The sequence below is a fragment of the Lycorma delicatula genome, chromosome 5 (genome assembly GCF_047948215.1).
Source record: "Lycorma delicatula isolate Av1 chromosome 5, ASM4794821v1, whole genome shotgun sequence".
In the NCBI taxonomy this organism is placed as follows: Eukaryota; Metazoa; Arthropoda; class Insecta; order Hemiptera; family Fulgoridae; genus Lycorma; species Lycorma delicatula.
This window is the reverse complement of record NC_134459.1, coordinates 13,267,783-13,285,234: the sequence shown is the minus strand read 5'-3', so window position 1 is coordinate 13,285,234 and position 17,452 is coordinate 13,267,783. Positions and strand designations below refer to the sequence as shown.

The 17,452-nt window shown below is 30.1% G+C and overlaps 1 protein-coding gene across 9 annotated transcripts in view; it reads right to left on the bottom strand.

Annotated features, from left to right (window-relative positions):
• Window positions 1-17,452, bottom strand: part of hth (Meis homeobox homothorax) — a 790,031-nt gene that overhangs the window by 567,566 nt on the left and 205,013 nt on the right. For all 9 annotated transcript variants that reach the window (XM_075365656.1, XM_075365663.1, XM_075365654.1 and 6 more), the window contains one exon: window positions 15,947-16,144. In XM_075365656.1, the coding sequence (XP_075221771.1) occupies window positions 15,947-16,144 (198 nt within the window). The remainder of the gene's footprint in view (window positions 1-15,946; window positions 16,145-17,452) is intronic.

Sequence of the window (17,452 nt, the reverse complement as noted above, 5' to 3'; positions counted from 1 at the left end):
TATATGGGTAAATAATCTAATCGCAGATATTACTTATCATTACAATATATTTTTATTAAAGAATAATAACAATATTTATACATAAATAATGATTACTTTGTAAATACTCGTATTAACAACAATAATCAAGTAAAAAAAAATAATAATAATAAAAATGTACAACTGAATACCTCATTCAACAAATAACATGAATAATTTAAATTCCCATTGAATAAAATGAAAATTAGCTTATTTCCACCGTAATTGCTTTATAAAGTAATTTTCTACCATTAAAATTACATAGTAAAAATTATATTTTCTTCCGTAACTCAAATCGCGGTAATAATTGTTAATCCCACTGAAAAAGAAATTTAAAAAAAAATAGTTTGTAGTAACTACTCAATGAAAAATAAAAAGTAAAATTAAAAAAAAATATAACTTAAAAATAAAGAATATTATTTTTAAAAAAATACAAAATAAAAAAAACACAAAAAATATTATATAAAACTTATTACAATTACTTTTCATTTTATTTTGTTTGTTTTGATTTAAATGACTTTTTTAAAAAACCAAGTAGTGAATTAAAAAATAAAGGCAAATGTTAGAAATTATAAGGAAAGGATATTTAAACAATTAATTTAAATTTGTTTCGCTAAAAACAACCCAGAAATTGTTAAATCTCCTTAAATCAGCGAAGAAGAAGTTATATTTCATAATACATATTAGCCAAAGAATTACTTTTAAAGTATATTTACAAAATATATTAAGAAAATGTTTTCGCTTAGTATGTACACCTGAGACTGAAAGAAACCGTGCGATATAGAAAAAAAATATATATATATAATTTTTTGGTAATGTGACCAGATGAACTCTACTGCTAGTAATATTATACACTACTTAATATATATAGTTTGTAGTTCGGGTGTACAAATTACTTGTCTTAAAAACATTAGCAATAACTGGTTTACCGTGCCATAGTACTCAACCCATTTGGGATACCATCTGCGAGATAGTAGGACTAAACACATTAATGTTATAGGCTGTAGCATAACATTTAAATGAACTAATTTTATCACACGCGGGCTATCTGTGTGCACGCGGGCGTGCACACAGATAGAGCGAAAAGAAAAAATATACACTCAACATAAATGCGTAAAAAATAAAAAATAAAACACTAACCTAAAAAAAATTTCTTTTTAGGAAAAATTCGAAAGAGGAACACAAGTACTAATTTTCTATTTAGTTATATTCTTGCTAAAATAGTTTAATCTAAATGATTTAATTTTAAATAATTTTCAAAATGGTTATGATTTATTATCATTACATCTCTTAACAGATTGACGATCCAATAATTTCATTAGTTCGATTTACGAACGATGGTTTCTCATCTATCAAGCTACAATAGGTTATTCGTTTACTAGCATTTTAACTTCCTGATATATTAATTATAAATAATGATTGTTAGAGATCAAAAATAATTTTAAAAAGATCAGATGACATCATATTTTTATGTTAAAAAAATAGTTACGAAAACATAAAAATGAATTAAATAAAATCATTTGTAGAAAAAATTTAACGAATTTTCTCCTTTTTTGCACAGTAATAGTTTTTATTTTAAAATATAAAACAAAGAAAATACTAAAATTGATTATACTGTATTCAGTTAGCTTGTAGAGTGAAGAATAAACGAACGTTGTGCGTTTGTGTCACTGATTTCGTCAAGTTCTGCAAGTCACGTCCTTCGTATCAGTACCGATCCACAACGCGGCCGTACTTACATATAAAAAATAAACATTACTCATATTAGTCACCGTACGATTAATTAGTCATATAGTACTCGTGTAATGAAATATTTAAAAATTTATATTACGTCTTTCAGTTGTAGGTTGATTCAAAGAAACGGGAAATTTTGAAAGTTGTGTTGGTAGCCGTGGGCGATTGATACCACTTGATAAGTGGCGCCTGCCTCTCTAACCCAACCTGCCATTTAGTTGTCATGGATCCTTGGAGTGGTCCGCAATGTGCATTTGCTATCAAAGCGTTTTACAAAAACAATGACAGTGTGGAGGGAGCGCGTAGAGAATTTCGCCGTCATTTTAATCTGGGACGGCACGACCGTGTTCCATCAGCACGTGCAATTAAAACATGGATATCTAATTTTGGGGAAACCGGTTCGGCAATGAAAAAGAAACCTCCAGGCCGTGAGCGAACCGTCCGTACACCACAGAATGTTCAAGCTTTACAAAATGCTGTCACACGAAGTCCACATCGGTCAATCCGTCGTCTCTCAGCATCTTTACAATCGCATAGTTCAAGCGTTCGAAGAATGTTAGTGAAGGACTTGCAATACCATCCATACAAGTTGCAGATCGTCCAGGAACTGAAACCGAACGATGCAGTTGTGTAATATGTACAATTCTGTAACGTAATGCTTCAGAAGATAAATGATAACGAAGAGTTTGTTCACGAACTGTGGATGTCAGACGAAGCGCATTTCCACCTCAGTGGATTTGTTAACGAGCAAAATTTCACATACCGGGCACAAGAAAATCCTACGCTGCTACACCAACGTCCGTTGCATAGCCAGAAAGTGACCGTGTGGTGTGCTATGTCATCTTACGGTTTTATAGGCCCTTATTTTTTTGAGGATGACAACGGTCTTGCGATTACAGTGACGTCGGCTCGTTACGTAGCCGTGCTTGAAACCTTTGTTGTGGAACTACAAAAGAGATTTCGACCGATTCTTAACACAGCCTGGTTTCAACAAGATGTAGCAACGTCAAATACTGCACGAATATCGATGGCAGCTGTACGCCGATTGTTTGGACAACGTGTCATTTCACGAAAGGGTGACATTAGATGGCCTCCCAGATCGCCTGATCTCTCAGCTACCGATTACTTTTTGTGGGGTCACCTTAAAAGCAAAGTGTTCCACAGTAGACCTGCTACAACGGAAGAACTGAAGGCAAAGATCCGAGAAGCAATCGCGGAAATTCCAGTCGAGATGTTACGTCAAACCATGAACAATTTAACGAAGAGACTTCGTGAGTGTTTACGTAGAAGAGGTCACCTGCAAGATGTCATCTTTAAAAAATAAACTAAAATGTATGTATCCTAAAATGGCAACATTTGTACAATTACATGAAATAAAATTCATTTTCTAAAAAAAATTTTTCATTAACGTTATTTAATTTTTTAAATTTCCCGTTTCTTTGAATCACCCTTATTAAACACTTGGTCTTTCCATACGATTACTCTTTTGTTCTCGTGTCCAATTTTGAGATGTTTATGAATCGGCCGCCTGAGCACTCGAACGTGCAGTTTGTTTACTTCCAATTCTATAACCTAACTGAACTTGGTATAGATCGATATTTCGGTCTGAGAGAACGAAAGGCCTGAAAAGAACCAGGGAACAAACTTATTTTTTCACAAAATTAAAGAATCTGGAAAAGATTTGTTATTTACGTACGAAAGATGTTGTTGGATAAAAATGATGTTGTTGTCAGAAAATTCGAAATACAATGGGTTGAAGAAATAGCAAATCTAATAAAGATTTGGTAGGATTTGCTCACCAAGTGTAATAATAGTAGGTGATACATTTAATACCCCCCCACCCGTACAATTATTCGCATAACCATAAGGATTGTAAGTAATCTACTATTGAGTATTAATAACTACCGAAAATAATACGGCCATTCCAAAAAAATAAAATACCACAGGAAGTTGAGGAATGAAGCGGTTTATGTTAACAAACACATCAACTATGAAATGGAGCTGAAATTCGAGTGACACCTATATAACAAGTGATAGTTTGCACAAGGATTAGCTATATAATAGTCCTAATTTTTTTTTGTTGGTATGAATGAGTAATTTCAGAGAAAACACCATTGTCTAATACCGATTATATTTCAGATCTTTTAAGATGTGATAAAGCCATACCAAAAACTAAGACAGATTTTGAACAAACTGGGTTTTCCCTCAACAAATATTAAGGACGGATTAGGTTAATTTATATAAAATTAAATTAAAAAATAAATTCGTTACACAAATATTAAAAAAATTATCGTGAATAAAAGATTATCATATCTGTGTGTGTATTACTTTTTTTTAAATTAGGCGTCTGTAATATGTACGTAGCAATTTATGATTGTTATACAAAAATTAACATAATAGAGCAATTAGTATTATCTTCTTGATTTTATTAAATTAATCTGGTACAATGTTAATTAAAAAAAATACTATATAATAATAAAAACAATAATGAAATGGTTTTAATTATGTTTAACTTAAATGAAGATAAGTTCAAGGGCTTGGGCTCTTGAACTCAATTAAAGGCTCAAAGATGGTGCCAATGGATTTATTCTAGAATTTTGTATAAAATTGAAAATACATGTTACAAATCATATATATATAAAATTTTATTTTAAAAGGAGTTTCCGTTTATATTATTATCATCATTTCTTTTAAAATAGATCATGCTTCATAAAAAAAAAAGCATTTAGCATATACGTCAAACAAAAGAGAACCTTAAAAATCATACGAAAACTGATTTAGACGGTGTCACTTACGGATCAAACAAAACAGACTGCACTTGTGCGTTTTTAAAACCTATAAAGTAAGGCATTAAAAAGAATACTTTTATTCTAATCCACCGAAGCCAATTAAAATACTTTTTGAGTAAAATACTTCAAACAATACTTTTTTTAAAAATAAACAACTAACAAAAATAATTAAGTTTAAAATTACAGGATTAGATATTTGTTGATGCACAAATAACCTAAATTACATTTGGTATCAATTAAGTCAATTACTAGCAATGATATAAACCTGGGTTAAGTATCTATTTCTAATGGTAATCACTCTTCTTTATAAGGAGGCGAAAAAGGGAAGCGAAGACTAATTATGAAATCCAGTGGAGCGATGAGAGTTGAAAAAAAAAATAGAGTGAGATGCTAAAGAGAAGGAAAAAAAGAAGAAGAAGAATGAAGAATCTTGTGAGACACTATACACACAAAACACGCCTTTAACATATTATGTAATTAACCATAGCCGTTGGCATACAATGATGTTAGGAAAAAAATAATTTGTCTAAAATAATGAGTAATTAAATTTATTATTACAATATTGTACATAGGGTTTTTTTAAAATATATTCCTCAATCTAATATTTATTTTTTTAAATGTACATAATAATCAAAATAATTTTTTTGTAATAAAATAAATCGTAGAATAATTTTAAAAATAAGTTAGCACCAACTTTATCAACCTAATTTTAATACAGCAGTGACACCCTACTCAGTTTTAAATTATTGCGTTACGGAGAAGAGGGAACCCGTTATAACATATTAACACTAAAACCACACACGCACACATATACATTTATCAATGTGATTATCTTTAAAATGTATACGAAATATATTATTACAGCCAATTAACAACTGCCTGTTTAAAATTAAATTTATCAAAATCTTTTTTTTTTAACATCTAAGTAAATATTACGACCCATTAATATAGAAATGAATGTACAAGATAATAATTTATATTAGAGACTAAATTAATGTTAAGAATAATTATAAAACGTTTAGTAATATTAATAAATTTAACTTTTAGTTTCAACTGAAATAGAATAGAAAATAACAAATTTATTATTTTGAACGCACATAAAATTAATCTGACTCGTACAATATAATGATTATGTCTTTACATTAATCCTAAACAGAAATTTTACAAGAAACCGGAGGGGAAGGAAAATGTATACTCATTGATGATGAAAATTATTTAAGGAATTACGAAATTGCCGGCCAAACGTTACACAGATTTAATTTTTTTAAATTACCCAATTTTACAATTAATTTTTAAATTACCATTATTTATATGAAAAAGAAGTTTTGCGCTAAAAATTCAGTTTTATTACGCGAACAAAAGAATGAATATTTACCATCTGGAAGACGTAAACAGGACCCACGTTACCGATCTCCTAAGGACCAATTTAGTGAGATGACTAAGAAATACAATGGGTACATACACATCTATGCAGACGGGTCTCGGCCGACGGATGTGGCTGTTCAATAATATTCCCTGATAACAAGATAATATACAAGCTTGGTGCTTATTGTTCTGTGTTCTTTAGCGAGGCCTACGCAATTTATTCAACCTTGAGAGTTATCGAGACCTGTAGTGACGACAGCTTTCTGGTAATAACCGACTCTGAATGTTGCAGACGATCTGATCCCGTCGTTCAAATAACCTATGATACCCTCTCAAGAATAAACAAGACAGTGATATTCGTACGGGTTTCGGGTCATTGCGGCATTCTCGGAAACGAATCGGCTGATGAGGCTGCCTAGAGAGTGGCAACATATGGCCTCCGAATTAGAATTAACATGTAAGAACGACATAACAATGACATTCCGTGTCAAACTACGTACCGTAATGTAATAGTTAAGAGTGAGTCTCCTACGATGAGCATCTCCCCCTTCAGGGGAACGTATATATAGGAAAAATAATCAAATTCTTCAGATCAGAAAACTGATGCTAAGTTATTTACTGATGGACCTTTCTTTTTCTGTTTATAGCCTCCGGAACCACCGTAAAGTATTACTTCAGAGGATGAATGAAGGGTCGACCTGAGACTGTACAAGACTAACTTCATTTACATTCATACATATAATAAATCTATGAATGTAAAGGAAGTTTACCTTGTACAGTCTCAGGTCGACCGTTTCTGAGATGTGTGGTTAATTGAAAACGTATCACCAAAGAGCACCGGTATCCACGACCTAGTATTCCAATCCGAATAAAAGTAACTGCCTTTATTAAGATTTGAACCTTAGAACTCTTGACTTCGAAATCAGCTGATTTTCGATGACGAGATCACCACTTAGACCAATCCGGTGGGGTTTTCTGGTAGACCATCGAACAAAAAAAACAAAAACCGTTTTTGTTAATGTTGATAAAAGTGACATTAAAAATGATTCAAATTTATTTATAATATTTGCTAGCAAATTTCGTTAAATGTTTAAATATTTAAGAAATAATTTATTATCTAGTAGTGGAAGCGTCATTTACGTTTTCGGAATTTATTTCGACTGTACAAAGTGATTACGGAGAAACTAATGGTGGGGAATGTCTGGAAAATAGAACATACATAATGCTACACCTGCTTCCCAAAATGAGTTGTTAATTTTGAAAATAATCTTCGCGCGTTCATATACATACAAGTTTATATTAGTTTTATTATAGTCTAATTAATAACATTCTAAATTCACAACGAAAGCATCTTAGATAAAGTAAGTCATTTATACACGCGTCTTTTAACTTGTAAATGTAATAAAAATATTATAAACCCCTTAAGTAATCAATATAACAGTCTTTCATTACTGTGAAACAATAATTTTGTTTTTTTTACTGGTGTTTTTCTTTATTTATTTTTTTCATTCTACTCACCGAATATACCGTGTTTCATTACGCAAACATATTCTAATAATTTTTCAATTAATATCCCCCCGATAGATAATATCGATGGGTGACGTAAGCTTCAATGTCAGGAAGGAAGAAGGGTGGAAAGGAAAAACAGAGATAGAAAGTTTTAGAAAAGGACAGGAGGGGGATTAAGCTTTCTTATTGGCACCTCGAGCCCCACCCTAACAAACGCCCTTACGCCCTACGACCGAGTCACCCGTCCTTATTTAGTATGACTGATGTGTCGCGTCAAATTGACACCAATTACCAGTAAAAACCAGGCTCGTCGCCCTTCGATGAAAATGAGATACTTACATAGGGGAGAAAAAAAAAGGTAATAAGGGGGAGAAAATGACACTGTGAACCATTTTCTGGTTACCGGGAAGGGAGGATTTGCATGCATATTGAAACCAAGGGATGTTTCCCGACTACTGCACTGTTATGAATATCAAGATGGGACACATTTTATTAACTCAAGTATTTATTTAACACGAGCCCAATGTAATGGAAGATTGTTACCGCCCCCCACGTTTTCCACCTTTCTACGGTCTATTCAAAAAAGAAACGATCTCCCCTATAACTACCTGCATCTCATCATCGTCAAATATCAAAATTGTTAAATTATCCTTGTGCAAAATGTTAAAGGCAAACTGAATGGGTTTTTTTTTAATTTAAGATTATTTTGCTCAAACATTCGCAATAATGAATAAGCTTATCTGCACGACCCTCGTATTCACAAATTAACTAATCGAAAAAACAGGAGAGAATGGGTTCGTAATTTTTCTCTTTACCACAATTTTTTTTCTGGGTTTAAATTAGGGAAGTTTACAAAAATTGATTTATTAAAAATGTAAAAAAAAAAAATTTAATTAAGTATTAATAAAAAAAAAGCAATTTCCACAGATTAACATTCCAAGTACTCACATTCTCTTCGTAGTAAAATAACTAAGTTATATAAATACAAGTTATGACACTTCTTAAAAAAATATACGTCAAATTTTACCATGATTTAAGCTAGTAATTATAACTAAAAACTGGCTTTAACACCTACTTTCTACCAGGGTGAAAACGGTACTTGAAGGGTAACTATATGATTTATATCCGATACAAACACTAGTCTTTGATAATATAAAGTTAGCTTACAACCTTTTTTAAAACATACTGGTTTTAAAACCACCTACTGACGAAAATGTGAAAAAGACAAGTCTCTATCAGTGAGAAAGATCACTCATTAGGTTCTACTACGAATAATTTCCTTAGTCTCTCTTCCTTTCTCGTGGGTGCTTAATTCAGTAGCGATTACCACTTTTTTATTTTTACAGTTCTGTATTTTATCTATTTTTAATATACATTTAAGCAACCTTTATTTTTACTGAATTTTATTAGTTCATTACTTAAAAATTTATTTATTTATTTATTCGCATTCGTACAATAAAATAGTAATTATCTTATTATGTTTCACCAACCTGTATTATTTTTCACTAACCTTTTTGATACGAGATGTTCCAAAGAGGTTTAAGGAACACTTAGAAAATAAAAAAAGTCAAATAATAATACAAAAATCATTGTTTCCAACTTTATTTAGATCTACGTTTTTCAAATTTCTTTTTAACTACTTTATACAGTTATATATATAATTAGTCTGTACAAAACACAGCAATTAAAAGTAAAATAGGGCCACATTTTATACTCAATAAAAACTGTAACCTGTTGTTTTATTATAGTATAACAGGCTATTAAACTATTGTAAAAGTGGGATTTAAAAGTTATAGCTGGAATGTTTAAAGTTCATACATGCAACCTAAACGTGCCACTGTAATGTTTAACAATAAAATATACTTAAAAAACCCCCATACACATTAATAAAAGAAAATACTGTATAATACATTCATATAAACAAACAAATAAATTAAATCTTTAAAAAAAAAGTTTTTAGTTTTAACATTTTGATACACAATTACACAGACATATATTTGCCGATTGTTTGAAATTTTAAAATAAAGCTAAAATCACAATTATCTACGTATTTTATCCAATTACTTTTCGGTTAACAAAAATTTTATTTTATTACTTAATATTTTCTAAAAAAAAAAACCTGAAAAAAATGAAAGAATCTTCTTTATCTTGAGGAGATTTAAGCCTTACTTTGTCTTAACGAAAACGCGCAAAAAATAATATCTTATCTCATTACATTCGTTAAATCTAATCGTTTTTAGAACACGTAGTTTTCCAGGCATCAACAATTATTCAAATGGAAGGATTTATTTAAAGAAATTGAAACATGAACTTGGTGTAAGTTGACCAAGAAAATCTTCGTTTATAATAAAAAATACTTTTTATTATTACGTTCCGGATAAAATAAGATTTGTAAATAAAAATATGATATTTCGCGATAATGAAACAATGTAAGGTAATTCTCTTAAAGAAATTATTAACTGGCGTATTATCTTACGATGCTGATCACAATATAGTTTAAATTATTTGGTGATTTTAATAATATATTTCATTTTAATAGCAGTTAATTCAGAAATTAAATAATTTTTTTTCAAATAACAGTTTCAATAACAGCAGTTTCTATAATTTTAATTATTACGCACATTTGCTTATTTTACAACTAGATATTAAAATAAATATACCGTTGCTTTTCTTTTTACACGATTGCCCTAAATGAAGTGTAATGTACTTAGGGTGTATGTATGTATGTATGTATTTATGTATGTTCCATTGTAGCAGCTGAACGACGGAACCGATTTAGATGTACGACCCCTCATTGTAATCCTTGCATTACCGGGAATGTCATAGGCTATATAAATATGTGTGTGTATATATATATATATATTTAAATAGATTTAAAAAATCTGAAAAAATCAGTTCAAAGTCATTTTTAAATTGCTCGCATCTCAACGTTTCATTTTTAACGATTCGGAAACCTCATACGTGTGAAGCTGTTGTCTTACTAGTGTTTTTACAAGACTGCTAAAAAATCAGTGTAATTTATTTAGGGTGTATGTATACATTTTTGTTCCACCGTTGTAGCTCAACGGCTGAACCGATTTAGATGTTTGACCCCGCTTGGAATCCTTACATTACTTGAAGTGTTATAGGCTAAACACTAAACAATGTGTTTTAGAAACACTGTATATATCAGTGTTTCTAAACAAAAAATAACCTCAGGAAAAATGACAATTTCTCCTTCGTTGTTCCCCACTGTCCGCCAAATTGTTATTTTTATATAAAAATTTTATCTCAAGTTCGGATACACGAATCACATTAATATTTGATAAACCTCTTGGTAACAAAGTTTTTAAATTAGCAAAAAATAAGACTTAAATACTATCGCAAATTACAAAATGGCGGTCATGTTTATTTTTCAATCCGTTATACCTCCATAAATATTAGTTGTATCAAACTTTTTTGTTATTTGCTAAACTATTAAGTCTTTTATTTTTAACAAAATGACACTTTATTTTTTTAAATCGGTTAACAAATCGTCGAGTTATGGCAGAAAATTTATGTTGTAATTTTGTGTCTGTTTTCATATCCTTTACTTTACTTTCAATTCGATTAAATATTAATTGTATTTATTAATTATTAATTCTAGTATTGTAAATTAGTTCAAATTAAGTAATAATTTTCTCACAATAATAGACCTAATAATTATGACAAAATTACAACATAATATTTCTGCCATAACTCGAATATTTGTTAACCGATCTTAAAAATAAAATGTAATTTTGTTCAAAATAAAAGGCTTTTTTAATATTTTATCAAATACAATAAATTTTGATAAAACTAATATTTATGGAGATATAACGGATTGAAAAATAAACATGGCTGCCATATTATAATTTGTGAAGGTATTTAATTCCTGATTTTTTGCTAATTTTAAAACTTTATTACCAAGACGCTTACCAAATATTAATGTGATTCATCTATCCGAACTTGAGATATAAATTTTTATATAAAAATAAGAAAATGGCGGACAGTGGGAGAACTAAGAAGAAATTGCCATTTTTCGTAAGGATATTTTTTGTTTAGTTTCTCAATCCAGATCGAGACAACTTTTAATAAACTAGTAGAAGTTGTCCTGGTAAACTAACGGTCAAAAATCGCTGAATTGTTTGGTAAGGACAACGTGAAAACTTTAGTTATCAAGTATGTAACAAACATAACGTTTTTTGAAAAGTTAACGAAACCATAAAATCGAATTAAAAGAAATTTAAAACAGGCTGTTTTCTTTGGTTTACCTTCTTTTTTAACGAAAGTTTTCATTTGAAAAAGGAATAGCTTAGCTTAAAGATGATTGGGAAGGAAAGATAAAACCAACCCTCAAATTGTTATCGTTTTATGAAGAGAGTTTAAATTAAACATCAAATTCATCGGAAAAGTTCTAATTCACCAGTGCAGTAAATTAGTTCACTTTACTAAAAAAATATAACTGAATGAGTATATTAAATACCAAATAAGATTTTTTATGGTTAAGATAGCCCGCCCTACAAAAATAAAAAATAAATAGAACTGGAAATATATATATATATATATATATATATATATATATATATATATATATAATCTCTGTGTAAACCAAAATAGCATACTCGTAATAGTATTATTAGCAGGTAGATATTCAACGCTTCTATAGCTTATCCTAAAATAATGAGTAAAATAGAATACAAAATATGTTTGCAATTATTAAGAAATATATATTTCAAGAAAAGAACAAGTAATGTAAAAAACTGTATCTTACAATAATCAATTGAAGTGTATATATATACTAACACAATCCCAAAGCGCAACATAAAGATTAAAAAATTTCTACAGCTATATACTTTTTAAGAAATAAGGCAGCAAAAAAGAAAAAAATTGCGGTCTCAAGAAGTAACCTAATATACCCTATTCCGACCATATATGTACAGCTTAAGCTTCCTTAATTAAAACCATAGCGCCTTTTCTTTGGGATGACAGAATACCTAAACACCAGATGTTAACTGAATGAAAGATGTCACCACCAGATGTCGTCAAAAGTTCATCCAAGGATATATCACGTTTATAACAACGCTTCTGTTTTTGATTTTATTTTATCACCAAAAATAAATACCAGTTTTTAACGTCATTAATTACCTCGCGTTAAAAAGAATATTTATAAAACTTTTATTTAACGTTAAATTGTATATTATTAGATAAATTTAAAAAAAATAAACCTGTTTTTAAATATTAGTTTATAAATATTTACTTTACAAAAACATGTAAAAAAACAATTGAATAAAAGTAGACAAACAAAAAAAAAACACAAGAAGAATCCTTTACTAATGTTATCGTATACTGATTTACTATTGATGTAAAAATAATTGACCTTTATACAAACAGGTAACTAATTATACAAAGGTAGGTGATTTTTTTTTTGACTGCATTCGTGAAAGGTAAAAGAAAAAAAGAGAGAAAGACTACCCTGTAATCTACCCTCTTTGTCCATGTAACAGTGCACTCACCCTAAGTCACGCAAACAGCACATCCCCCAGTTACAGTAACACGACTTCAGCTAACATGCAAATTGCTACTTTCCACTGATTTGTTTGCACACGGAATATTGCCAGTAAAGACAAAAGACACATTTTCTTAACTTCATTCAAACTGTGAACTATGCAAATAACTTTTTTTTTAAATATATTTATATTTTTATTTGCACAACGTTAAGTTCAAAAGGATGATTAATAGATCACAGATAATTACTATTTTATTTTATTTTCGTTTCCATACTATTAACACCGGATTAACAAGATAAAATTCGAATAAATATTCCATAAGTTTTAGAAATTTAATTATTAATGAATATTTTGAACAAATTATTATTTAAAATACAAAAATTATATGTTCCTTCATGAGAAATGAAGATTATACAAACTGGTGTGTAATATTTATGAAAAAGGGGAATTTCCGTCAGACTTCAAAAAAAGGGTTATAGTAACGATACCAAAGAAAGCAGGGGCAGATAAATGTGAAAAATACAGAACAATTAGTTTAACTAGTCATGCATCAAAAATCTTAACTAGAATTCTAAACAGAAGAATTGAGAAGAGAGTGGAGGAAGTGTTAGGAGAAGACCGATTTGGTTTAAGGAAAAGTATAGGGACAAGGGAAGCAATTTTAGGCCTCAGATTAATAGTAGAAGGAAGATTAAAGAAAAACAAACCAACATACTTGGAGTTTATAGACCTAGAAAAGGCATTTGATAACGTAGACCGGAATAAAATGTTCAGCATTTTAAAAAAATTAGGGTTCAAATACAGAGATAGAAGAACAATCGCTAACATGTACAGGAACCAAACAGCAACAGTAACAATTGAAGAACATAAGAAAGAAGCCGTAATAAGAAAGGGAGTCCGACAAGGATGTTCCCTATCTCCGTTACTTTTTAATCTTTACATGGAACTAGCAGTTAATGATGTTAAAGAACAATTTAGATTAAGAGTAACAGTACAAGGTGAAAAGATGCTACGATTTGCTGATGATATAGTAATTCTAGCCGAGAGTAGAAAGGATTTAGAACAAACAATGAACGGCATAGATGAAGTCCTACGCAAGAACTATCGCATGAAAATAAACAAGAACAAAACAAAAGTAATGAAATGTAGTAGAAATAACAAAGATGGACCGCTGAATGTGAAAATAGGAGGAGAAAAGATTATGGAGGTAGAAGAATTTTGTTATTTGGGAAGTAGAATTACTAAAGATGGACGAAGCAGGAGCGATATAAAATGCCGAATAGCACAAGCGAAACGAGCCTTCAGTAAGAAATATAATTTGTTTACATCAAAAATTAATTTAAATGTCAGGAAAAGATTTTTGAAAGTGTATGTTTGGAGTGTCGCTTTATATGGAAGTGAAACTTGGACGATCGGAGTATCTGAGAAGAAAAGATTAGAAGCTTTTGAAATGCGGTGCTATAGGAAAATGTTAAAAATCAGACGGGTGGATAAAGTGACAAATGAAGAGGTATTGCGGCAAATAGATGAAGAACGAAGCATTTGGAAAAATATAGTTAAAAGAAGAGACAGACTTATAGGCCACATACTCAGGCATCCTGGAATAGTCGCTTTAATTTTGGAAGGATGGGTAGAAGGAAAAAATTGTGTAGGCAGGCCACGTTTTGAATATGTAAAACAAATTGTTAGGGATGTAGGACGTGGAGGGTATACTGAAATGAAACGACTAGCACTAGATAGGGAATCTTGGAGAGCTGCATCAAACCAGTCAAATGACTGAAGACAAAAAAAAAACATGAGAAATGGGAGAGAAAAGATCTAATAATTTTTTATAGATTTGAATTGAATATTTTCTTTTTGAAAAATATAATTAAAAAAAGTAAATTTGATTGGAATCTTTTGGTAAAATTTTTCAATTTTTTTTTTTAAATTTATTCACCTATTATAGATTTTCCACGATTTCGTTATCCTGCATTAATTTTTAATTTTAGAGAATATCCGATGTGGAAAAGGATTAAGAGTAACCATATTCATAGTTAGTACCAAAGGTTATAGAAGTAAATGACGATTTATGTGCTCCTAAACGGAAAAATACAATATATGGGCTAAATAAATCAAGAAAAGCTGTGTAATACGTATAGCCTGCAATTTAAAACGCTTTATCAGTTTCAGGTGAACAGGTTTACCTTTAAGATTATTTTCTTGAAGCATCTCTTCTGTTTGGTCATATTTTACAGCACAGGCTGATGGACTCTTTTCTATATATGTTATAGCTTTTATAATCGTGGTATCCCGTGTAGATTTCGGTAAGACGGCTGCTGGATCATAAAGGATTTGAGAACCTGATTATGTTATTGGATCCTTGTTAACTGTACGATTTGATAAAAAGCACCCGTTGGAACTAAATAGGGACTCTATTTATTACCAAATAACTGTACAAAAATGATCGATCAGAGGGTTGCTTAACGGGTAAAGTCGAACTTCCTAACCGATCCTAAACACAAAAATCCCTGAGTACATATCCGTAGATATGTTTTGTGCAGTGTTTACTTATGACTCACGTCGGATTAACAATTCAAAATTATTAAGATAAAATTGTAAACAAAGATTATAGTTTAATTTTAACTTTCTTTTTTTAAATTAGTACACGATTAACAAAAAAAACAAAAAAAAACATGTATACCTTTTATTTATACATTTAACAAACGTTATTTCCCTAATATAACTATATTAAAAATAAATACATCATATTAAATGAATTCCTATCGTGAAAAAACTTAATAAAAAAAAGATAAACGAGTTAGTAAATAATAGTACTTTGATGTGAGAGCAACGATGCGATAAACTATTGATATCCAAGCGGATAGCATAGGTAGTTAGTGTAACCAGATATTCTTGACTTGTCGTATACCGAAGTGTATCCATAAAATATGTAACTCGAGAGTTTTAATAAGGAAAATGTATAGTTATTATATTATCTGATAATAGATTACACACATATATATATAAAAAAAAAAGACTTACCACATCAGGTGTGCTAGCGCCATCCGTGTGCGACGTAGAATCCGCGTTGCTTCGGCCGTCGTTGCCATTTGTTGAGCTCGCTAGCTCAGGCATCGGCTTTGAAGATGAATCTCTTTCATCTATTACAAGGTCTATAGGCATTTTACCTTTTAGACAACTGATGTATCGATGACAGAAGTTATCACATAATTCATGAACCTGAAAAAGATTAACGAATAAAAATTACTTAAAAAGGTTTAATATATAATTTTTTTTTTTTGAATTTGAAGTGAATTTCGATAATGATATTTTTTTCAGTTCCTAGTCGACCGCCTTTTGGGATAATGCCGTTAATTTAGTTACTAATTTCCGAAGTATACTAATGATAGATTCATTGAAATTGAAATAAATTGTAACAACTGTTTGATTATCACAGTAGTAACCTGTGAAGGAGGACAGAAACCCCGTTTTTTTCGAATTTTTTCTCAGTTTATTTTTTAATATTTTCTGAGTCATTTGATATAAAATTCATAACTGTACGTTAAGAAATTAATTTTTTATGATTTTTTTTTTAAATTGCGTCCTAGCTGTTTTGCACAAGACGCTTAAATTTAAAATAAATTTGCCGGTTAAACCGGCAAATTTATAATTAATAGATCAAAAAACAAGGAAAAATAAATAAATAAAAATAAAGGAATTAACCTAAAATCAAAAGACAAAATAAAAATTTGATGTATTTGCCGGTTAGACCGGCAAATTTTCCAGTAAAATCTGTTCTTACTCCCACAAAACATCTCTCCCAATGTCTGTTTTCGAGCTATAAAGCCAGTATTTCAATGATTATCTAATGAAGATTTGTTGAAAAATTGTCTCCACAGACAGACGTAGAACTTCAACGAGTCTTTCAACCACATAATTTGAAACAGGCTGCTAAACAATATTTTTGTGAGAAAGGAAACATTTAAGTTTACAGTACATGATGCAGTGTCAACATTTAATAATAGAAACATTAGCGAGTGTGAAGTTCTGCTGCATCTTGGAATCGATCCGGTTCTTAATACCGTACAAATTAAAAAAAAAAAAAAAGATTGTCGAGAAACGGGTAACCGAGGCGGAAAAAACAGTTAAAAAATGCAGAAAAAGACGTGACAGACAGGCAGAAAAAAAGCTAAAGCTAGAAGATCAGGAAGCTATCACTGACGACCCACAATATGAAACCGGGCAGTTTTAAAACAGTTAACTGACAAACAAAAACTAGTTTGTCATTTTAACCACGTTTTCCGAAAATCATATATTTCTATATTTATGACCCATTATCTTGGAAACACTGAAGATAACAACTTGAAATTTTTTGTGATTATTCTATATGTATATAACTTTCAATACATCTATAATTATGAACATATGTGAACAATTTTCCGTTTACAAAAAACAATTCCTAAAAAAATGAAAAAAACTTTATTATTATTAATTTACATTTCATTAGGAAGTGGTTTATAGTTATAACTCTAGATGCATCTAATCTCC